Source organism: Triplophysa rosa, linkage group LG1 (genome assembly GCF_024868665.1).
Source record: "Triplophysa rosa linkage group LG1, Trosa_1v2, whole genome shotgun sequence".
Taxonomy (NCBI): domain Eukaryota; kingdom Metazoa; phylum Chordata; class Actinopteri; order Cypriniformes; family Nemacheilidae; genus Triplophysa; species Triplophysa rosa.
The window spans coordinates 38,861,602-38,886,833 of record NC_079890.1 but is presented as its reverse complement, the minus strand read 5'-3'; the positions used below and the strand labels follow the sequence as shown (position 1 = coordinate 38,886,833).

The 25,232-nt window shown below is 38.5% G+C and overlaps 1 protein-coding gene across 3 annotated transcripts; it reads left to right on the top strand.

Annotated features, from left to right (window-relative positions):
- The first annotated feature begins 1,673 nt into the window (after positions 1-1,673).
- Positions 1,674-16,786, top strand: LOC130556930 (fucolectin-like). Of its 3 annotated transcripts, XM_057338403.1 has the most exons (7): positions 1,674-1,813; positions 1,963-2,001; positions 3,338-3,617; positions 3,706-3,845; positions 13,374-13,456; positions 13,609-13,702; positions 16,367-16,786. In XM_057338403.1, the coding sequence occupies exons 1-6, from the start codon at positions 1,780-1,782 to the stop codon at positions 13,699-13,701; spliced, it is 669 nt and encodes a 222-aa protein (XP_057194386.1). In that variant the 5' UTR covers positions 1,674-1,779; the 3' UTR covers position 13,702; positions 16,367-16,786. The 3 variants fall into 3 exon arrangements, with proteins under 3 accessions (XP_057194386.1, XP_057194305.1, XP_057194468.1); XM_057338322.1 differs by lacking the exon at positions 16,367-16,786 and having other exon boundaries at positions 13,609-15,200; XM_057338485.1 differs by lacking the exons at positions 13,374-13,456; positions 13,609-13,702; positions 16,367-16,786 and adding an exon at positions 12,531-12,841.
- Positions 16,787-25,232: the final 8,446 nt, after the last annotated feature.

Genomic DNA, 25,232 nt, shown 5'->3' with positions numbered 1-25,232 from the left:
TCCTGCAAACAGTGTTTTAATATAAAAGCAGTTTATGTAGCCTGGCACGCACGTCTCCAAAAATGTAACAACGCGTCAACTCAACGCGGACCGCAAGCGCTGTGATTGTTCTGTTTGAACCCCTCCCTCAGGTCAAAAAACTCTGCGATAGATAATTCATTCGGAAATGCGTTTGAGTAAACATGACTTTTAAGTAAATTATTTGTTCTTCTGTATTTAACATCTCAAGCTGCAACAAAAGTGACTGTTTACTTGCCGTTATCACTGCTCATGATTCTCAAACGAGCTGCTTCTTAAGGCCGGATTCACATTTCGCGTCTTTTCCACGCGCGGAAATAGGGGTTGACGCGGTCGCGACGTACATGAGGTGCGACGCGCTCTTTTTTTCAGGAGCGTCGGTGCCACATCGAGATGAAAAAATGTCAACTTTTCAGAAAGGCGCAAGCGCACCGCAGGTCATGTGACAAGAACCAACCAGCCAATATAGACAAGATCAATGAAAATGGAGACACCGATGATCACAGCATAACCAAATCTAGTAGTAGAGTTATTGCGAGGTATTTTCAGTGCATAAAATCCATATATCCTTTGTTTATACCTCCTCGTCTCAACGGCTATCGTGGCCCATGGTTGCTTAGCGACGACAGATGCCAGGAGAGCGCAAAGTCTGGCGCTTTGGAAAAAAAGGAGAACACAGTGCAGCTCGCGTTTTCCGTGCGGTTTTAGACGCGAAATGTGAATCGCGCCTTACTGTGTTTACTTTAACGAGTTCATCTTTGTTTCAAAATACAATGACTTCGGTTTTGTCATCAATGCACTGCATAGGGAGTCAATTGAGTTGTAGTGATTGGGTGATAGGGTTAAGTAGATCTGCTTGTCATTGACAAATCTATGGTAAGAAATTTGGTTCTTTTTTATTATTTGGCCAAGTGGGAGCATATACAAATTGAACAGGAGCCCTGTGCAACTCCACATGTCATGGATGTCCACTCAGAGTTATGGTTGCCTTTGTTCACATATGACTAATGTGATGAATTCAAAGTGAATTTTCTTAACAAATGAGTTTCAAACCAAACAGTCTAAACAAAACAGTTCTAAGTATCAGACAGATGGAACAAATCAGTCATGTCTAATGGTGTGTGTTTTGTTTTAGTCATGAACTCGCATGACACAACATTCTTTCAACATTTTCTGTTGTCTGATTTCCCCCTTCTTTCATTCAGCTGTTTCAGATCCTACTTATTTCTTATCGTCTTCAGGCCATTTTCCCATTCCCTCTTTACTGTAAACCCCACTAACCCTTCGGGTGATTTAGTGTTTGCTTTGGCAAACATGTTCTTCAGCATGTTCTTTCCACAATAAGGAAAATTCATGTTAGTTCAATTTAGTTGATCAGTTATATCAATACAGAAAACATCTTCTTATATGTTGGTTTCCTGGTGCCAACACAAGTAAGGTCCTCATGTTATGGATGTCAAATTGCCCATGGAAATGTGACAACAGATTTCAATTGTAAATATGACTTGAAATAACAGACAAAGTTAGACAGAGGTTCAAGGATGTTCTTTACCTTCAACATACAAACTGGTAGTGATAATGTCATCACGAGGGTGGAGTTTGGAAAAACAGAGAAAAAAGGATGTATTGCTAGAAGAGTGAAGAAGAGAGGAGGACTCTCACACTGAGTGAAATCTTCATTTGTAATTTCTGCTCATAACCCAGAAGAAACTCAATTCTCTTCTCTTCTCCTTTCTCATATTCCTTTTGTTCAGCAGAGACATGGACAAACTCATTCATCTGATCTTACTCTCTGGTGAGTACACCTCACATCATCATCTTATAGAACACACAACACATCTCAACATTACACATGCTCTGAACAATTCTTATTTCTTATTCCAAGTATTATTTAAGATCTTAAACACAACTTAAAAAAATGAATTAATTTCTGTTTTTCTATAGGTTTTGTTTCCATCCAGGGTAATCTAGACCCTTTAGAAGGTACAGATTTCATGAGATTTCATTTTGATTAAAGAAGTTCAAGCAATCTTGATTATGAAGTGCATGTATTGAACATGCAGGCTTAATTCTGCCCAAGAGTTTCTAATATTTCTTTAAAGGTGCAGTTTGTAACAATTTTGCAGTAAAATATCCCAAAACCAGTAAGCTAGTGTTATATATTTTATTCTGCTGAGTACTTACAATATCTCAAATGTTTCCTGTAAATCGTGAGAAAATCGGCATTCTAAACAGTGACACGGGGCTGTGCAGTTGCCTGTCAATGGCGTCATATCCCGTGTAAAATTACACCAAGATTGTTAACTTTGTGTCTTTAGACCCTTTTACTGTGTTTACTTTAATGAGTTCATCTTTGTTTCAAAATACAATGACTTCGGTTTTGTCATCAATGCACTGCATAGGGAGTCAGTTGAGTTGTAGTCATTGGGTGATAGGGTTAAGTAGATCTGCTTGTCATCGACAAATCTATGGTAAGAAATTTGGTTCTTTTTTATTATTTGGCCAAGTGGGAGCATATACAAATTGAACAGGAGCCCTGTGCAACTCCACATGTCATGGATGTCCACTCAGAGTTATGGTTGCCTTTGTTCACATATGACTAATGTGATGAATTCAAAGTGAATTTTCTTAACAAATGAGTTTCAAACCAAACAGTCTAAACAAAACAGTTCTAAGTATCAGACAGATGGAACAAATCAGTCATGTCTAATGGTGTGTGTTTTGTTTTAGTCATGAACTTGCATGACACAACATTCTTTCAACATTTTCTGTTGTCTGATTTCCCCCTTCTTTCATTCAGCTGTTTCAGATCCTACTTATTTCTTATCGTCTTCAGGCCATTTTCCCATTCCCTCTTTACTGTAAACCCCACTAACTTGTTTGGAGCAGTCACTTATTTATGGACCACAATTATTCGCTAAAATTATAAAACTTTACCTCATCCGCTAGCATGATTTCTCATTCCCGTCTCATTGATGGCCATCAGCGGTGGAGTTGAAGACAACAGATCCCATCATTCCACGCTCCTTCACAGCGTCATCAAGCTACGGCATTGTTGTTGTTTTGACCGTTACAAACTGCACCTTTAATGGTTAATTCTGGCATGTTTCATGTTTGCATCATCACTAATCATGAGTTTAATATGAACCTGCTGTTGTTTTACATCTGCTGGCCTCATTTAAACTAAGATGAAAGATATCAGTAAAGCTTTAACCCTCATTTTATCATAAATAGACTTTCTAGGAAAAGTTAGCTGGTAGAGTTATTGTTTCATAAGATTGTAACATGATTGACACACAGACTTTGAATCGATTTTTAGAGAATTTAGCATCAAAAGGAACGGCTACACAGCCCTCCATACATTCAGCTCGTGTAGCTGAAAATGCCATCGACGGTGTTAAACACGGCCTCGGTGTAGGAGAACACTGCGCCATTACAGATTATCAAACGACCCCGTGGTGGAGGTTGGATCTTCTGGATTATTATTATATTGACAGAGTGGTCATCACGAACAGAATAGACTGCTGTCCTCATCAAACCATCGGAGCAGAGATTCGTATCGGAAACTCACTGGAAAACAACGGAAACAACAATCCCATGTAAAGAAATTCTTGAAATAATTTTAGTTTCATTTGATGGATTGATCTAAACGTGTGCATTAATTCTCTTTTTTCTCTCTTTCTCGAGATGTTCTGTAACTGCTGATCTTCCACTCGGTGTTACTGCCATTTACTTATGTCATGGGATGAAGGGTCGTTATGTGAATGTGGTCATGACTGGAATCAAGTCTTTTCTATCTCTGTGTGAAGTAGAGGTGTATAGAGCAGGTAATGTCTGATAACTGCTTCAATATTGTTCAGCACTGCAGGAAAATGTCATGCATATTTCAGAACTGATTCGTATCCGCGCTGTTTGTTCTGAATCACGCAAACGAGTCGTCCCTAGTCCGATTCGTGAACCGCCACGGATTTACGTCACTACATATAGTTCCCGCCTACGTTTTGCTAGGACTGCACGTGAAAACTTCACTCTTCTCCCCCAAACACTGTAACTTGTGAGCCTTATTCGCAGTAGACCAATCACAGCAGACTAGACCATCTGACCAATCACATCAGACTAAGATAGTGGAAAGGAGGGGATTAGACCGATGAATCGCGAAACGAATCATTTGAGAGTCAGTCAAGAAGTAAGTTAAGAATAACTGCCTATTATTACGAAATAATAGTGTGTTTACACCGTCTATGTGTTCTTAAACACCTTCTGCTGGCACCTTCTAAAAATCCCTAGTTATGTACTCTTTAAAAACTTCTACGTAGCGATTCAGGACCAATCTGAGAGCAACTTTGAGCAATGAAAAGACAAAAACTTTTATCTTATAAAAATTATTTTAGGAGGCGGGGCTGACCCTGTTTCTATTTATATGACACAGTTTTGCATATTGCATATTGCATATTGCATTTCTCCAGTTGCCAAATATGTTCATGTAGTGATTACTTCTATTTCTGGTGCTATGTCATTTCTGCGCTGTCTTGGAGATGTTAGCGTGTCTCTACTAGGATCGGTCACAAACATGAACCCTGCACAATCTAATGTCTTATCAACTCACTGTCATTCAATTCAATTTAATATAGCGCTTTTACAATTTGCATTGCATCAAAGTAGTTGTACAGGAAAACCACAACCAAGAAAAAATAAAGTTGAACACACAAAAAACAATAAAAATAAAAAATCAGATAAACCTTAAAAGTAATAAGTAAATTGTCATGCATTGCAACAGATTTCTTCTCACTTTTCGGGTTTCGTCCATCTTATCTGCTGCTAAAGAAACTCTTAAGTCTCTTAAAAGTCCTCCTCGCTACTCCTAAAATTTTGGACCTTATGAGCCCTTTTTTATGGGAGGCAAATCCTGCCAAATTTAAATAAATAAATTAAACGATGAAAATGAAAATGAAAACCAGATTAGCAATTTCATTATACACAACTGCGTGCACAATATGTGCCAAAATGAAAAATAAAATGAAATTATTTTATTTTCATTTTCATTTTTACACTGACAATGCGTTGTACCTGTCAAATTGAAAAAGAAAATACAATTGGTGATTTGACATTTCATTTTCACTAAAATCTCGAGGCAAGACTGCCAATTTGAAAATAAAAAGGCAAATGTGAAAAATAAATTGTAAAAACATTTTTTACAAAGGTTTTATTAATGTTCACGCAATAATACTGACACAATTCAAATTAAAATGTAAACTTTGATTTTCATTTTATTTTCTCTTTTATTTCATTTTCGTTTTCATTTTCTTGTTCACAGTCATGCAAATTACATGTTAATTAGTGGGTGTGGACGAGCGTCTGCATTACTAGGAACGCCCACAAAAACGTCATATCCGTTTATTCGAACGAACGTGTGTAGACCTTGTCAGGCGTTTGGTCTTAGCGCTTTGTAATGATGACGATGACTGTGCCTGGTGCAATACCGAAAGTTGTTGTGTGGTGTTCTGCATCTCTGATAAGTTAACAGACGTCTGAACAGACGAACAAACTAAAGCATTGGAGAGCCTGTATCTCTAGCGTGCCCTGAAACATGCCGGAGCGCGATTGGCCCCACTCCGCCGCTGACCTGCGCTCACACTGTACATTACCATCCGCACCCGAGCACGCTATCATCATTACACTGTGACTGCTTTTAAGAACACATCAACAAAGCGATCTTTCTCAGCACAATAGAATCCATCCTAATGTTCGGTTTGAGGTTGATAAGATGTGTTTAACCTCACGCGCGCTGTGCGCAGACCAATTCGCTTATGGTATCATCATACGAGAGCGACTCATATTTGTTTAAATCAGCCCCGCGTACTTCATTCATTATGATTATGAGCCAATCGTTATACAAAGTGCTGCACTATGTTATGAATGCATGTTTTAAATGATGCGCCTGTTTAAATTCCTTGAAGTTCAGCTGTCATACCAAAAAACATCGCATGTCATTCGCATGTCGCGTCTAAAAAATGCATGCAAAACACTGACTGCGTCACCTTCTCCCTCTTTTGGTCCGGGAGTTTGCACTCACGTTTTGAGCGTGCTTGACGCACGTCATTAGCATTGTAATATCTAGTAATCCAAACTACAAAACGCCGAAAACATATCATTTACGTGTTTAATGTCAGTTTGACGTGACAAAAACAATACAAGACCTTCACGCTAAACTGCGTGGCTTTGACTCGGGTGTGTTTATAGGTTGTGGTTAGCCTACTAAAACAACTATATAATTTGCAAATAATTCAAATGCATCACTTTTAAACAAATTATGGTTCTTTAATTGTGTTTCTATATTATTTTAAGTTGACCTATTATTAATAACAACCTAAGTGTCTGCAACTTCTGTAGCTACACAAAAAAGTTAAAGGGACAGTTCACTCAAAAATGGAAATTCTGTTATCATTCTCTTACCTTTATGTAATTTCAAACCCAAATGCATTATGCTCCTTTATGAAAGACGGGTTGTGTTTCAATCTGGTAGTATTTGTATAAAAATATCAATTGACCATGTGTTTACTTTCATTACTGATAAACATGAAAAGACAGAGATGGTTTTAGCAATTGTTATGTAATTTGCACTCCAAACATTTTAAAATGCACATACTGTATGTAGATCAAGAAAGTTTTCAAGAACTTTGAAGAAATTTGTTTGTTGCAAATTCAGTTTTTGGACCTCGGTATTTCCAAAATCCTGCGTACGGCCCTGCTAGGAGCAACTTTTTACGTTTTCATGAATACGGGACCAGGGCCCTTATTCACAAAATATTTTGCACGTAATGCACATGAAGGACTGTAATACAAGAGGAGTTCACTCAAGTACTGAGGAGCTAAACCATGTAGGCCTTTATAGGTAATAAGCAAGATTTTAAAGTTAACGCGATGCTTTATAGGTAACCAGTGCAAGGTTGACAGAACCGGACTAATATGTTCGTACTTTTTTGTACGTGTAAGAACTCGAGCTGCCGCGTTTTGGACCAGTTGGAGTTTTTGTAATAAGCCTGCAGGGCAACCACCTAACAACTCTCAACTCAACTTTATTTATATAGCACTTTTTACAATTTTCATTGTCACAAAGCAGCTGTACATGAGACATATTGACTATAAGCAAAACAATTAATGTTGTACCTGTAAAAACAAGGAAAAGGTGAAAACACAGAAGACAGACACACACACACACACACGTACACAGACAAGTACGCACACACACGCACGCACGCACAGTGAGAGCACACATTTAAGATATAGGAGAGAGAAGCACAGGTCAAATATAACAGACTACAAATTCCTATATGCAATATTAAGTAAGTAAAACTTTAAAAATCTAAAATTCTAACAGTGCATTACAGTAACTTCTCCGCATCTGACAGTGACAGCATATGACGTAGTTTAGATATATTCTTAAAGCTGCAGTCCGTAGGATTGGCCTCTTTGTCGCCATCTCAGTTTGTAATTGCTACTGCAAGTGATGTGCGGAGATATTTCATTACGTGAGTTGTGATTCGGCACTGCTCACTGCGCGGATGAGTCTGATGTTTTGAGTCGTGGCCTGTGACAGTGCACCGGTGAGAATCTTCACTGTACATCAGTAGCGCATAATAAACACAGATAACATGGCAGATGATATAACACGAGACAAATAAGAACACAAACAGACACAAATGGAGGCAGTGTTGAAGTGTTTTGATATTATTTCGGGTGCGGGTCATTTCCATACCTGCCAACACTGCCGTTTTGACCGGGAGTCTCCAGTTTTGTTATTTCTCATGGAAACTCCCGTAACGCGAACCGGACAGAAGATCCCCGAATGCAGGTCTTAAATGCTGACAGGCACGGTCATAAATCATTATACACCATACAACTATATATACTATATGCAAAACCTTGCCATAATATCCGGGATAGCAAAATCACAGGCTTCACTTGTCCGTGCTAATTTGCGCCACGTGAAATACATATGTGGGGAGGTCATTTCTAAATCACACGAGGTCCCCAGATAATACTAATCCCGGGTGAATAGGTCTTAAATTACATTTATCATAATGAACATAAAGAGAGAAAGAACAACCGATGAAACTCTACCCGTCTGTATTAACGCAACAAGTGCGCTACGGTTTTTGTGTTATCTATTGAAATGTCTTACCTGTTCAGAAGAAATAAAGCGATGTCTGCATCCGTTTACAATACTTTCAGATCACGGAGTTCACGCCACCTTTGAAATGCCTTGCCAATATTAATTCTTGTTTTCGCGCGAGTCCGATCACATTCCCTGTTTCTTTGTAAACTGTCTTCAGTTCGTTTTTTCTTGTTTTTCACAAATGATGAATCCCCAGATGTCAACACTGCTTGGCGTTTAAAAGTAAAAGTACTAAACACCGCCATAAATAATACTAAAGGTTGTATGAAATCCTACCCAGCAGTTATGAGTACACGCTATAAACCGCCTGTCACTCGCAGCATCCACGCGCTGGCTAGCAGCCGGATCCTCTTCATTCTGTCTACAAATGTGAGGAAATGACGCATAGACGAAAGACACCATATAAGGATCTCCAGAAAAAGTCGACCCGACAGGGCAAATTACAAACCATTATTACAAGCTTTCCGTGGTGAATCCAGCAAGGGTAGTGACACAGTTTTAAACACCATTCTTTCATGTACTTGCTCAATAATTGGTTTTAGCTCATTTTTACTCAAAAGAACTTGCGGACTGCCGCTTTAAGATGGAAAAACGCAATTTTACAGGTGTTGGCGACGTGGCTCTCAAATGACAGATTACTATCAAATAGAACGCCAAGATTCTTAGCTGACGACGAGGGTTTTATGGAACATCCATCAATAGTTTAGCAGTATTCTTGGTTGTTACGTATGGCGGTTTTCGGTCCAATAAGTAACACTTCTGTTTTGTCCAAGTTCAGTAATAAAAAGTTGTTACTCATCCAGTTTTTTATATCGACTATGCATTCCATTATTCGATGGAACTGCTGTGTTTCATGAGGCTTCGAGGAAATATAAAGTTGAGTATCATCAGCATAACAGTGAAAGCTAACTCCGTGTCGCTTTATTATATCTCCTAGAGGTAGCATGTATAATGCGAAGAGCAGAGGCCCTAAGACTGAGCCCTGTGGTACACCGTACTGGACTTGCGATTTGCGTGACACCTCATTGTTTATTGCTACAAATTGAAAACGGTCGGATAAATAAGATTTAAACCATTTCAAAGCTATTCCTTTAATGCCGACGTAATTTTCTAGTCTATGTAGGAGTGTGCTGTGGTCAATGGTGTCGAATGCAGCACTAAGGTCTAGCAGCACCAATAACGAGATACAACCTCGGTCAGATGCCAATAGCAGATCATTTGTAACTCTGATCAAAGCAGTCTCTGTACTGTGACATGCTCTAAATCCAGGCTGGGGACAGATTCATTTAAAGTAATATAATCATCTGGTTTTAGCCATGTTTCTGTCAAACAGAGCATGTCTATTTTATGATCTGTTATCATATCGTTAACAAAAAGTGCTTTATTAGAGAGAGATCTAATATTTAGCAATCCAAGTTGTAACTGTCGTGATTACCTGTATTTTGTTCATGTTTAATTTGTTTAACGTTTATTAAATTACTTTCAAGACGTTTACGCATTATTTTATGTTTGATAATCTGGGGGAGAGACACAGTCTCTACTTTGTGATGTTTGGGAGAACGGATTACTACATGTTGTACATTTTGTGTATTTTGCGACGTGAGACGGCAAGCAGACAGTTGGTTAAGCCATTCTGTCTGCTCCCTGACCTGGGCCCCAGCGAGTCAAGTTTTAGCATTAGCATTAAGACTTTTTGCCATATTTCTAGACAGGAGGGAAGCCGCAGCCCAGGAGGGATGGAGACCATCTCGTTTCAACAGGTCAGGTCTTTCCTCAAAACTCTTCCAGTTATTTATAAAAACTATATCATTCTGCAGGCACCACTCAGACAACCAGCCATTTAGTGATGATAATCTGCTATAAATTTCATCACCACGATAAGCAGAATATTACAGTGTCTGACATCATGCTTGTGAGCTCACACACCTCTTTAATATATCTTTTGTGATCTCCGATTGACGGAATCAAACATCATTTGTGCCGACGTGAATAACAATCTTACTGAATTTACGATTAGCCTTAGCCAGCACATTTAAATTTGACTTGATGTCAGGCGCTCTGGCTCCCGGTAAACATTGGACTATGGTGGCTGGTGCCTCTATGTTAACGTTCCGAACAATAGAATCACCGATAACTAGGGCACTTTCAGCAGGTTTCTCAGTCCGTGCGTCACTGAGCGGGGTAAACCTGTTCGAGACTGTAATCGGAACAGTTGAATGCTGTATTGTCCTGTGACTACGCCGTCTCACAGTCACAAACTTTCCCAGCTGCGGGGGATTTTCAACTGGAACCCAGCTGTGTGCACTAATGTTGCTCGCATCCAAAGTGTTTTCTATGGTCTGTAGGAAACCTTTTCCTCGTCGAAGCAGAGACCAGGAGACGTTGGGATATCTTTCATACAGAAGTTACTCTTTATTGAGGACTCGCTGTGCGTCGCTGTAGTCATCCAAGTCTGACTTTTAGTTCAGCACAGTAGAGTTTTATACCTTTCAAGGCGGCGGGATACATAGAGGTGGAGATGATTTACACAAAGCATGCAAATGCAGTACAGGAATCAGCCCTTTACCGGAATTGTCCCAGCCATGGTCTCATCAGCATAACAGTGTCATTCAAATGCATAGGTGCTAATCCAATCAGCCTGACAGTATTGCCCATACCTTCACATAGAGACAAAGGCTTAGCTTTGCCTTGAGCTTAGCATTCACCTTTAACTTGGGACCCTGCCCAATGGTCAGGAAGTGCATAAAGACAATAGGGTAATGTCTCAGACACCTGGGCTGCCTGACTTGATATTCTTAGAATGTCATCATCTTTACCTCAAAATGTGAAATACAGTATATAAACTAAGAAAGTTATGTACATTATTACATTGGAACCTAGATATAACATTGTATACATTTGTAATCCCACAGGTCCTTACACTCTTACTATCCTCAGATAAAGATTGGATGCGAGACTCTAATTCTAAGATCTTCTCTGTCAGCCTAACTATTTCCCTGCATTTATCGCATATAAAACCCTCGCAGCTGACAGAGAAGGCTAAGCTAAAATAAAATAAATATGACATGAGATGCAACTAACAATAATAGGAATAGAAGCCATAACTCACCGGGTTTTAAGAGCAATTCCAACTTACCAAGGTTGCTTGATGAATCGTAGTATATATGCTTAAAGAGAGAAACGGTTAGCACACAAGACAAACTAGAGGCAAGATGATATTCCACAGTGTAAACAGAAAGCAAGCTAACACGCGAATGCTATGCTAACGACGTTAAATTAACTATCAATTTTGGTTTAGAATCTTCAAGTAAATAACAAGAACAGGGTTATTGAGATATCAGGATAAGTTAGCAACGACAGTGATAAGTGACGATAATAAAATACACTAATATTAAAACGAAGTGCAAGTGCAGGGATACAAATGAACCTCCAGCAGCGATGCAGACAGGAACCAGAAACCCCGAAAGGAAAGACCTCTGTGGAGGAAACTCCACAGAATTTTTCTCTAGTCTATTGTTGACTACCACTGGGGGCGCCAGAGTACCGTATGAAATTGTGTGAAATGCAGGGCTGTGGTAGAAGAAGAGCTGTGTCTCGTTTGGTTTTGACTAAAAGGGATACAGCTACCTCCACTGTGCATGCGCACTTCAATACCGCATAATTTTTGACACGCTGAAAACAGTTGATTAATATTTTTTTATTATTGTAAGGTTAGGTTTAGGGTTGGGGTAGGTGTAGGCTTTAGCTAGCGTAATTTATTACAATTATATGGCGAGATTTTGCACCACTTCCAGCCATAGCTGTATCCCTTCTAGCAACAACCGTCTCGTTTTGGAAGGCTGCGTCCTTCAGAGGGTCGCATTCGAAGGTTGCATACGTCATTGAGGCCGTCTCATTCCATAAAAGCTGGTAGGACACTTCGAATGCACCCTTCCGACCATCTTTCACAGGAATTCAGAGGACGCATGAGGGTGAATCCTTCATTGCTAGAGATAACCCACAATTCTTTGCGTCGCCCAATGTCTTTTATTTGAATATATGGCAGACGCTGCACATTCAATCAAATATGTGGTGTTTGAATGTAAACAGCATACAATTTTGTGTTACGTGTTTTTTACCTCAGCAGACATATGTGGTAAGTACGATTAAAAGTGTTTAGTGACTTTAAATGTTTAAAACAGCAAGACAAGGAATAGCTTTGTTTAGGGTATGAAGTGACCAACTTTCCACCTCTTAAAATCATTTCGAAATCATTTTAATTCATTTGACAGGTGTGAGAGGTGAATGCAATGTGTTGCCATAGCAATGTGGAACTTCCTGTTTCTTTTTCTGCCAGTTTGTCCTACGATGTACGCCTCGTTTAATTCTAAGTCGAGGACCTTTTGTATACCGCATCCTCCGGATGACACGAGGACGCAGCCTTCTGAAACGAGACACAGCTATTGACGCATGTATGTTGTGCCTCAACAACTGTAAGTTCTGACCAGTTGAAAAACACTTGTTGTATGCTACAAAAAAAAGATTTTCATGTATGATTGTCAGAGAGTGGCTCGACTGTGTAAGAAGTTTCAACAGATTACCCGCTACCATTTTTCTCATATATGATATTCTGTCAAGCAATCATAAACTTGAGGAGACTTGAGATTACTTGGGTTTAATAGTGTGTAGATATATGAGGTAACAGAAATGACTTTTTCATTGTGTGATTTTAATGTACTATTGCTGTGCATTAACTGCTTATATTTACAGTGAAGTTTGATATACATTTGTGATTGTTTTACGTTTCGTTTATTTTGACAGAACAATGCCTTAAAGCAACACAACTTTTTGGGTTGAAATAACCCAGCATTTTTTAAAGTAAAAACAGTGTTTTACATCTCTCCAAGATGTTGGAGGTGTGTTGGACCGAATATTATTTCAAAATGTATTTTTTACTTCATGAAGACACAAGACACATTCTCTGTGCAGTACATAATGTGCATGTGACAACAGGGTCAGCAATTGTAACACTGCAAATATTTATGAGTCGATGAATTTTACTTCAGTATAGTTGCTTGTAATTGTACTTCCATTAGCATTTGTTCTTCTTTGATTGGTTCAGTTTGCCCTCTTTTAATGTTTTCCTCAAATATCGTTATTTTGTTCTACTGCTTCTTGATGATTGTTTTCTGTGTTTCAGGTTATAAAAAAGGAACCTTTCTGAGGCTGAAGTTCTCCTCCAGTGTTGATGTAGCTGCTGAGAGCGACAAAATCCTCCATCAGGTGAGAAAAAGAGTCTTAAAATACAAAAGTAAATGTGATGATTTAAGAGAGAAGTGACATATGAGAGTGTTTGATGTGTGTAAATATATGAGATGAGTGATGATGAGAGAATGAGAAATGACAGTATAAGTGAAATCTTTGATGAATTTTAGCTGCAGTCTGCTCTGGCATCACACATCTCTGATTTTAATCTGTCCTGGACACAACTACCTGAGAAAGAAGAAGAGGAACAGACGGAGGACTGAGGCAAGTACACACACTTTCAAATGTGACACTTTAATGTGAAAGCACAGAAAACGGATCCATACAGAATGAGCTCGAAATCCAAATCCAAATTGACCAACACTTTCGATATGATGTATGATTTGTTGGAATCTGACAAAAAGAAAAACCTTTTTTCTTTCTTTTATTGATGGCCATTGAGACAGACGGCTTTAAGATCTGCTGTAATGCAAGGATGTAATATAATATTACACATCTGATATTTTTTTGCCAACAGTTACCAAACATCCATATATCCCTTTTTGAATGCACCGATAAAGTGGCGGAGTGACATAATGTGGTCAGTTGTATGTTTTGGGTGTATGATGTATGTTTAACAGCTTAACCAATTGAAATCAAGGGCCAGAACTAACTGTTTTATAAACAGATCTTTTTAAATACTGTAATTCTGTTTTTATGCACATATCGGTATTACGGCCTGTCTGAGAGCATCCTTGTGCGCACACTTCAGATGTGTCAGTCAAGTGATTTTTGACATTATCGGCCGATAGTTTAAAAGAGCCGATGATAAGGGGAGATATATCCTGTCAATCAAAACAAGACCGAATGAATTTGTGCTCTGTGTATAGAAAAACATCACCAGTTTGATGTTCAATGTAATAGTCACTATGAATTAATAACATTCAGAAAGTTAAGAAATAATTAAATCTTCAGAATTTAGTTAATGCAAGTTAATTTAACCACCAAGCTATCGGTATCGGCAGATATCACTATAATAATAATTGGCTATCGGTGGAAAACTTTAGTATCGGTGCATCTCTACTTTTAACATTTTAACAGGTCTCACATGTTTTCTCATTCCTGCAGTTTGTTTTTAAAACTGAAACCAAAAAGTGCTTTACTTCCGAATCCAATAGACATGCATGCTTTTATATAAGGAAAGATTAAGGATCGCTAGACGAGGGTCTTTAATAATGTACTTTTTTTTTTACCTATGAAAACCCCAAAATGTTTCTCTTCTTGTGCCTGTAGCTCAAAATTAGACCTTGCGCATTCTGAATCATTATGCTATTATGCCACTACTGTGGGTACTCTGAGTTGTAAGCTTGATGACATCATCTATAGCAACAAGATCAACTCCGCCCTTTCACTTAAAAAAAGAAAGAAATCTTATGCTAAGTAAAACTTCCTCTCAGCAGCATTGTGAATGGATTTTAAGATGAAACTCCAGAATAAAAACCTTTACTGCCATTTTATACCAACACTTAGGGGTAAGATCAAATGTTTCGTGATTACAGGACCTGCTCTCCACTATAGTATAATAATGAAACATATAGATTAGGGCTGTCAATCGATTAAAATGTTTAATTGCGATTAATCGCATGATTATAATGAGTTAACTCGTGATTAATCGCAACTTAATCGCACATTTTTATCCATTATAAATGTACCTTAAATGAATACTTTTCAAGTTTTTAATACTCTAATCAACATGGGCATGGACAAATATTGATGCTTTATGCAAATGTATATTGTTTATTATTAGTGAAACCATACTCAAGATAGAGCATGGAGACTAGACATGTTTCAAAGGTCATAGATATTTTTCAAAGAACTTGTACATGTCTATTAAACACATGAAAAAAACTGGAAAAACACAGGTTCCCATTACTTCTTTCTCTGCACTGAGCTATTTACTTACACAAGCATGTTTACATTTTCGCAACTGTGATAGCTCGGTGGAGGCTGTGTGCAATGCAAGGCATATGCTCGAACGGAAGCTGCCTGGCCGCGGCAATCATGCTGCGTGCACTATCGGTGGTCAGTGGGCTAATTTTGTATTCAATATTCCACTGTCTGGCTACCTGCAGAAAGTGCTCAGCGCAAACGTCAGCATAGTGCCTCTCGTCTGTCTTCATAACGGTCAAAGCGTACGACCGTAGTTTCCAGTGTGTGTCAAAATAATGAGCCGTGACCCCCAGGTAGCTATGGTTACTGAGGGAAGTCCAGTAATCTCTGGTGAGCGCAACCGTGTTTGTCTGTCTTATCGCCTCCTCGACTTTCGCTTTCTCCTCTTTGTAAGAGTCGTGAATCTTGCTTGTAACAGTGGCTCTCGAAGGTAGTTCATATGTGTAATCGTTAGATGCGATGCGAATAATTTCAAGTAGACCCTCGTCCTCCACTACATTAACTGGCCTACATGCTGTAGCCACCCATTTAGCGATAGATGTGGTGAGTCTGTTGCTTGTGAAGTTGTCCATCCGTCTCTGCTGAAAACAATCTAGTGTGGTCTGCCGCGGGGAGAGCTCTCTGCGTCAGTTGTATGCTTCGCCATCAAGTGATATTTTAAACTCGACGTGCAGCGGTGATAACTTAATTCACATCGACAATAAATGCAGATCACTTTAGTCTTGTCGACAGAACCATCAGACATCGTTTTATATATGAATTTTATGTTCAGAAGACTTATTTATTTCTCCATTTCTGTTTGCTGCTGCATCGTTTACTTTCTCAAACTACGGGCAAGGCCAAGTTTCAAACAGAAAATTCGCGCTGCGTTAATCGCACGTTAATAAAATTAGTGCCGTTAAAAGGAATTTGCGTTAACGTGTTATTAACGCGTTAATTTTGACAGCCCTAATATATAGATATATAATGTGATTGACTGAATTCTTGTTTTATTTACAGGTTCTTCAGTTAAACATCTTTAATCTGGACATACAAACTGAATGTTTCATGTAAATGCTGAGTGATTTTCTTCAGTGATTTCTATTATTGTTCTTGCTGATGCTCATTATAATCATTCTCACTATGTTTGTGTTGTGTACTATAACCTGAGAGACAGTGTGAGGTACAGCAGTTGTGTATCATTGCTAGATCATATTTAATTCATTTGCATTTCATTTTATGAGTGTAAGATCCCTATTAAAACAGATCATTTCTATTTCTACATAATTTCATTTACTGTATTTTTTTTTTACGGTTCACATCTGTACTTTGCTTCACTTTATAAAAGGCTGGTGCAACATTGTAAATGCTAACAATCATACTAACCCAAAGAAAATATGGATTGCTTTAGAATAAAGGCAGTGGAAACAAAGTGTGCATATTGATGCTCATTAAAGATAATACAAATATTTTAGACTACTGTATATCTTTAGCATGGGCGTTGGAAGCATGTATACTTTAGAGTGTAAAATCGACACTCACTAATCAACAGCTTAAATAGTATAGTGGGTAAGACGTGTGACTAGCAAACTTTGATACTATCGCGTTGCAGGTTAGAATCCACCTAACAAATTCACATCACAAATTAGATCATACAGGCATTTATTTTCAACAAAATGAAAAAAACTATTTAAAAAATGTCTAACAGGTGTGTAATAAAATGTATGGTGAGGTAAGTAGGGAGGACTTTATTATCGACATATGCCAATAAATTGGCAATAATTATTTTTATTTTAACAGTCACAACAGAATCTCATCTGCCCAAGCCAGATGTATAAATATTGCAGGATGAATAATATTTGTTACATTATCTGCGAATAATTAAAAAATGTACTCCATGTGCCAAGGGTTGCGCAGTCGCAGTTTATTGCACTAATCAGTTCACAACGCACACCCATCTTATTAAATCATCGTTAAATTGCAAATGATTAGCTGTTTTATTTAACTGAAAAAAAGCTTTTTATTCTAAAATTTGCATTTGTTGAATCACTATTTTATAGTAAATAACTATTTAGCCAGTATATTCCATCCTTAAGATTCTTTTGACTGTAAAAAGCTTTCCTGTAGCTCAGTGGATAAGAGCATTGCGTTAACAACGTACATTACAATATGGTTACTGAAGCAAATCCATGTGGTTAAATTGTGGTTATGATAGTTTAACTGTAGTAAGTGTATCAGAGGCCAGCTAGTGAAGAGCTGTGCAGTGTGTAAACCTCACTCCCCGACCTCAAGAGGCACTCTAGCGACAGATGCTAGAGACTGCGGTCTTTAGCCTACTCGTTAGAGCGCCCGTCTCCCATCCGGACCGTCGCCGGTTCGAGGCCCGTGCAGAGCAGTGCAAGTAGGACCGGTTACATTGGTGCTTTGACCCGGATGGGAGTGAGGTTTAGGGGAGTGAGTGTAACGGAGGCCAGCTAGTGAAGAGCTGTGCAGTGTGTAAACCTCACTCCCCGACCAACAGAGACGCTCTAACGACAGATGCTAGAGACTGCGGTCTTTAGCCTCCTCATTAGAGCGCCCGTCTCCCATGCGGACCGACGCCAGTACGAGGCCCGCGCAGAGCGGGGCGAGTAGGACCGGTCACATAAGCATGGTCTGGTTTTATTTGTAAGGTTAGTTTTTGTAAAGCAATGAACCAGAAATACGTTGATCCTTAAAGTTGAAAATCGTTTAGTTCATGATACAGTTATTCAAAACTTCTTACAGAAATAAATGTGCATCAAACTAGTTAGAGGATAAATTACTTATGGGCATAGAAGGATGATCCCTTCGGAATGAAACGCAGGTGTATTGCATCAGATTTGTTAGAATCATATCTAAATGTGTGTGTGTGTGTGTGTGTGTGTGTGTGCGTGCGTGCGTGCGTGCGTGCGTGCGTGCGTGCGTGCGTGCGTGCGTGCGTGCGTGTGTGCCTTTTTGTGCATGCACCTGCATTTATTTAGTTCAACCAGCAGAGGTCCTAGTCGAAGCTCTGTCTGATTTGAAAAGCATCGAGTACCGAACCTTTTCCCCATAAAAGTTAACTGAAATCTTCGATGGTCCAGAAAGCTTCACTTGGTCATAACTATTCAAATCCACAGTTCCACTTCAAAGTTCACTGTTGTGTGGCGTGGCATGGCACAAAACAACGTCGCGGCCAAAAAACATGTGTGCACCTTCGGCTTTCACTAAATCCTTGATGTTTCGAGTCTGACATCATCCCGCAGCTGTGTTTTTTCGGCAAGTTTAAGAATCATAGGTAGTTCAGATAGTTACGGTAAGGGTGTGGGTTAGGGTTTCATAAGACTCGAGACAGCAAGAATTTAGTCAAAATCAACACGCAGACGGATCTGACTCGAACACCAAGGATTTAGTGAGACCTGAGGGAAGGTTCCTACCTCTATTCTGCCATCACTTAATCAACAGTGACTCCTACTGGACACACATCTTCATAAAGTTCAAAGTAGACAAAAATGAAAAAAATGGCTCTTACACCTTCTTTGTATGGACTTTCCTGCGATGGACTGGGCTAGAAGTGTGAAACTGGTAAATATTAGACTACTTGTAAGAGGATAAATAACTTAAAAATTAATATATATGAGTGGGCATTACTGTAGAGTGCAAGTTAAGATCATGAGGAACAGAAGACTAAAAAGAACAAACAAAAATAGTATGAGTCCTAAAAACTCAAAAAAGAGGATGCAAATAATTTGACTTTACTGAGTAAAGAGCTGTTCACATTAAAGCGATAACTATAACGATAACTTTAAAAAATAAGGTTTTAAAAAACTTAATTCAGGAGAATAGTGGGGTTCACACCATAACTATAAAGATACAGATAGAGAGAATGATATCGTTGGGATGACCTTCAGAACGATTTTTTCCAGCTGATGAACGATAAAACATACTGTCAGACAGTTTCTGGCAGATAACGTTTGACTATTGGTGATCGCAACGCAGGTTTTATGTCTGAATTAAAGACTGTAGTGGTCGGAAAGCAGTGTGTTTACAGTAGGATATTATATATGTAACATTTATGAGTCTAAGCAAGCTGGTAAAATATATGCTTTACATCCCAGACATGAGCACACCTTTAGCCTTCAGAGAGAGCTTCCAGCCTTTGCTGTCATGTTTTGGAGGAAAGACGTTCCGGAATGAAAATGAAAGCATCAGCAGCACGTCATCTACATTCATTTTAGTGACTGGGAACACTGCAGCGGGCAGGCTTAAAATAAACAACGTTATTGTTGTTATTGTTATTGGTGTGGACGTAAATATAGTTAAAGTTACAGTTATTAGAGGCCAAGCTCCGAAGGGGCTATGGCCTCTACTGCTTCTGTTTGTATTATTCTTCTTCTTCTTCCCCAATGGGAGCCTATGGCAGCCCTATAAACCGTACGTATGAAAATGATGAAATTTGGCACACTCGTAATGGTGGTCCTCAACAGTCATATGACTAATTATGGGGGCCCTGGCACTCACTCTATAGCGCCACCAGCAGTTCGAAAATTCACTTTTCAAATGGCTGTAACTTTTGAACCCATTGATATACAGAAATTCTACTCAGCACATGACATCCACTCCTCACGCTCATCGCATTCCATGTGTTACATTAAGAGTCCATCCATTACAGTAGCGACAATCTGGAAAAATACAGTTATGCGTTTTTTCGTTTCTAGTCCTAGAAATTGTGATCGATTGTTATGAAAATTGGCTCAGACGATCTTTGGACTGAGCCGCAAAGTCGTGACCCAACACACATACGATTTTCGCCGTTGTTCAAAAGTTGCGACGTCACAAATTTTTCAAAGTTGACCCAAAAATGGATCCGAGGCCTTATCTCGGCCATTCTGTCCCGTTTTCATCACAGATTTTCCTTTTTTGCTCTCGTGGCTCTGCACCGGCGCAGCTTCACGCTTGCGGTGCCTTTTGGGCTTGGCCCCATATCGCTGCTTGCAGCTATATTTGTTATAGTTATCGTTATAATGTGAACGGCCCTTTAGTCAGGCATGTGTGAGTAACCATAATGAATAATTGTCATGAATCTTATTGTTGACATAAGAAATCATGAAAACTTCCTCCCATTTCATTTAAAATCAAAAATGTAATGAATTGATGCTTAAGAGAGCAAGGATATGACACTTTATTCAATTCCTCCATCCTCACGTCTTTTCCTTGCACATGTGAAACATACGCTACTATCATATGTAGGCAGAGCCGGCCCTCCTTATAAGCGAACTAAGCTGCTGCACATATATCCATCTCATGTAGGACCGCATATAGTATTTTTTCTTTGGTGTGTGTTCCACCTTCCTGGTGGATCATTCTTCCTAACTCGGTCCGGTCAACCAGATCTCTCACAACATTCAAAAAACTACTTAAAGTGGTCATATGGCGGAAGTATGTGTTTTTCTGTGTTTTTGGTGTGTTATAAGTTGCCCATGCATGTATTAGACACGTAAAATTGCAGAAATGAACGTGTGGGAACAAAAGATGCATTCTATCTAAAAGCGAATGCTCAACCAGACTTGCCTGAAATGCCTCGTGTAACCACACCCCCACAAATCTACGTCACTTCGTAACATGATTTGACTAAGACCGCCCAAATCTACACGTAGTTAAGGTGGGCGTAATTGTAAATCTCATTGTATCGCCTGTCAGTACAATTGCTTTGGAACCTGATGTTCCGAATATGGTAAGAGGCGTTACATTTCCGTGAAATGCTTGCAGTATTTGACCAATCACTACGCACTGGTGAACTGGCCAATCATAGCACACCTCGCTTTTCAGAGCGATGAGCTTTGTAAAAAATCAGCGCGTTTCAGAGAGGCGGGGCAAAGAGGAGATACAAACATGCACGGTGTGTGGAAAATACAGCGTTTTTTAAACTTTAAATGGTGTATACAGATTGCATTACATCTAAAACAAACAATAATATTTGTTTTAGCCGTGCAATATGACTCCTTTAAAACCCATATCTTCTGTGAATACTTGACAATTGAAAAAAAAAAAACACTAACCCTCTCTCTTTCTCTCAACAGGTATTGGTCTGGCATTTGTTGAAACCAGTAACTTTGCATTGACACCTATTGTATTATTGCTCCTGTATGACATATTGCTTATTGCTCCCTGAACTCTCTTTAAGTCGCTTTGGATAAAAGTGTCTGCTAAATGACTAAATGTAAATGTGTCAAAATTTGTGAAATTACAGACTAAACGCAACATTGCAATATGAAAATAAATGAGGTGGCCAATCAAATTAAAGGAGGCGGGATTTACTGGTTACAGAGCCGAGCAGTGACCAATCAAATCAAAGAAGACAGAGCTACTCTCAACTGTTCATCAAGACACTTCAGTTTTTGAGTTTTAAAACTGAAAGAGTGCTTTGCAACACAAAACATACTGTAAGTGACTAAAAACATTCAATATTTGACAACCGTTTAATGTTTACCGATAGAAATGTTGAACACCCGATCGTATTCACTGATGCAAATGACAAAATGCTGATTTAGTTGAAAAATGTTTATTTTACGGCTATTGGTTTATATGCAACTTTGTACTGTAACGTCACAAACAAATTCCGTTTCACTTACTTGGATCTTTCATCTTCAAATACATTCAGAAATGAACAGAAACATCTGCTGGTTTCATCAAATGCCTAAAATTTATTGAGCTTCATACAGCAAGACAATAATGCAAACAATAAATGTGTTTGTGATAAAGATATGAACTGAATCATTCTTGACTGATCTGAGTCGTATTGAGCAAGACTTTAATGTGTTGAAGAAAAGATCAGAAGTCTGTAAGCAGGAGCTGAAGATGCAGCAGTGCAGCACACATCTGACAGACTTCACTACAGAAGACACACACAACACCTGAGGATGATGATGATGATGTCACACACATCACATACAAACAACATGCAAAAAAAAAACATTTCTGAACCAAATTTAATGATATAAAATTGTTATATGTTGCCATGTTGTATGGTCAGTTTAATTTGTCAGTTTTAATTGTACTAAAGCCAAAATAGATCTTTACATGTTTGTATTAGTTTAACATTGTATCTTATTTCTAACCAATAATATTTTCAGCTTGTTGTCATTGCTGAACTTCATTAGCATGACTGTTAACATTTCTATATTAAAACATTACAATAAAAAAGCAAAGTACAGATGTGAGCAATATAGAAAATAAACACGGACAAGGAAATCTTGAAAAAGAGTTAAAAATATGATCTTTCATAAATAAATTGAAATGCTATAATAAATATGATATTGTTGATCCATTGACCAATGACACACTACTGTTGTTCTACACACTTCATCTCAGAACTCACAACTACACAACTAACAACACAAATATAGTGAGGACTATAATGAGATTCAGCAGTGATGTGAACACCACATCATTCACACCAGATCAATAATAGAGAAGAACAATAATAACATTTAGTGAATAAAATCAATCAGCATTTGCATTAAAGATTCAGTTTGTGTATCCATATTAAAGATGTTTCACACAAGAACCTGAAAATAAAACAAAGGTTCAGTCGATCACATTATATATTCTATATATGTTTCATTACACTTTATTATAAAGACCATGGGCCTCATTTATCAACCTAACGTAGAAACGAGCGCAGATCCGTGCGCAGAAATCATCTTATGACAGGGTTCATGTGTGATTCATCAAACATTCGTATGCCGGCAAGCTCATCGTACGAATGATTGTACCTTGATAAATGTGGCGGCTGAAATCGATCGTAATTTACATATCATGCCCCTATAAATCCAGGGTGTAGACACCTCGCCCCAAGATTTTGCGACATGGAGAAACATAATCCGGCCAAAAAGAGGAACTGTTACGATTTAGATATGTAAACTTTAACCTTGAAAAGCGAAATCAGAAGAATTGAAAACAGTTTATAAAGAAATCACTGCTGCGGGCAAGAGCGAACCGAACTCCAGCTGAGGTTTGAATTTTTTATTTTCTTGCCTTTTTTCACTATTATGTTTACACTGAAAGTATTGTTGTTGCTTTAAGTTACTTTGGTTGTAAAATGCATTTAAATTTAAACGAAATTAATCTGACTTCAGACTTAAAGAACTGTGTTTGAGTTACATTAATGTGTTAATGTAAAAACGAATGTAGGTGTAAATTAGTCCCTACTGATCATTTTTGCAGCGCAATCAAATGTGCATTAAATGTGTTTTTTATACAATTTTTGTTTCATTTAGGTGAAGAGAAAATGGTCTGTGGCGGAGGAGACAGATGCATGTTTCTAAACGGGATCTAATGCTGCAGATCTTGCATTTCAGGCTGCTTAAATGAAGCACAGGCTGTTTTATGTTTACTTCTCTTTCAGATCTATCAGAGGCAAGAACCAGAACAGCGGTCTTCTGCCCCCACAAACCAGCCTGGAGCCTGCCACACAAAGCCAGGCAATCTCGAGCTTTGACCCAGTGCGCGTCTTCCACCCCCAAGCGAACATCACACAAATAAAAAAAAACATTAAATCATGCCTTTTGTCTGTTTTTATTAGAATGCCTATTTGTCAAACAATGAAGCTATGGTCTTGCAATTAGGTAAACTAACCCATTGCCCATACATTGATTAGGCCTATTGTACTTTTTAAAATGTTTTACTTTTAACTGTGCATTTTATGAAGTAGCCTAAAATTTCATTAAAGTTTTGTACACAAAAGCATCTTTTAACCTTTTAAATAATCATATAATTAGGCTAGAAAATAAAATACTTTATTAATGTAATGAAAATAAGAAATCGCATTGGAATCTATTTTTACATCGTCATACTAAACGAAAAAACGTAATCTATCTTTTTATTTGTCATTATTCTTTATCAGTTACCTAAAGGGTTTTTAAAACTTGCTACAGGAGCTGAGACCTGTCGTGAGATTTGATCATAGCAACCGCACACGTCCATTTTGATAAATGCCAAGTTTTGCGTGGAAACGACCGTAAACCCAGTTTTTGGTCGTACGCTCATTTCATAAATGAGACCCCATGAGTGTATTTACCAAAAGCATGGTCAGTCAACTACGGTTCCATATTTTCCAGTTTAGTTCAACAAATTATTATGAATATATGTTTGCAGTCTATATTCACCTTCGTCCTCCGTCTGTTCTTCTTCTTTCTTGGGTAGTGTTGGACTTTTAAAGCAGTCCTGCATGTTCAAAAATTTGTACAGAGACGTTCTCCAAAATCGATTAGAAGTTTATTATCAGATGTAAAAAGGAGTAACAAAGCTTTGGGTTGTCAGATGATCTCCTCACTCCACCACAAGCCAACAACCAACAACCCCGATTATTTAAAAAACACACATATTTATTCAGTATGTGACGTCGCTCGCATCTTCTGACTCCTCCTCTGCCTTTTAAGGAGTGCTGCTCCCTTTCCACCAATCACCGTGAACCAGGTTATCTGACTCCGTCCTTTTTCTTAGTTCCTGCAAAATAACATCTCAAAACATACATCCTGTGGTCAGTCGCTAGTTTTGAGGAATGTTCCCTAGAGACAGTTTCTTTTTGGGAAGTGTTCCCTAGAGACAGTTTTTATGGCCGGACAACATACCAACATTCTTAACATTCTTTTAGTAAAAAGAAAACACTCAATTATCTAATGCTTTTAATTATGTAGCGTTGTTTCTTAATCCTATGATTCATTAAAACACATCACAACTCATGATTATACTTAAAACATATGCAGTGGATTGATTCATAACATTTCTTTTCTGTGTGACTCTTTGTGTGTGTGTGTGCCAGTGCGTGGTGCGTGTGTGCGTGCGTGCGTGCGTGCGTGCGTAGAGAGAGAGTTGTGCCCAAGAG

Excerpts from the sequence above, each read along its gene's own strand:
- LOC130556930 (XM_057338403.1), top strand. The coding sequence starts at position 1,780 with ATGGACAAACTCATTCATCTGATCTTACTCTCTG. Across the intron at positions 1,814-1,962 it reads TCATCTGATCTTACTCTCTG|GTTTTGTTTCCATCCAGGGT; the intron begins GTGAGTACACCT and ends GTTTTTCTATAG. Across the intron at positions 13,457-13,608 it reads GCGACAAAATCCTCCATCAG|CTGCAGTCTGCTCTGGCATC; the intron begins GTGAGAAAAAGA and ends GATGAATTTTAG.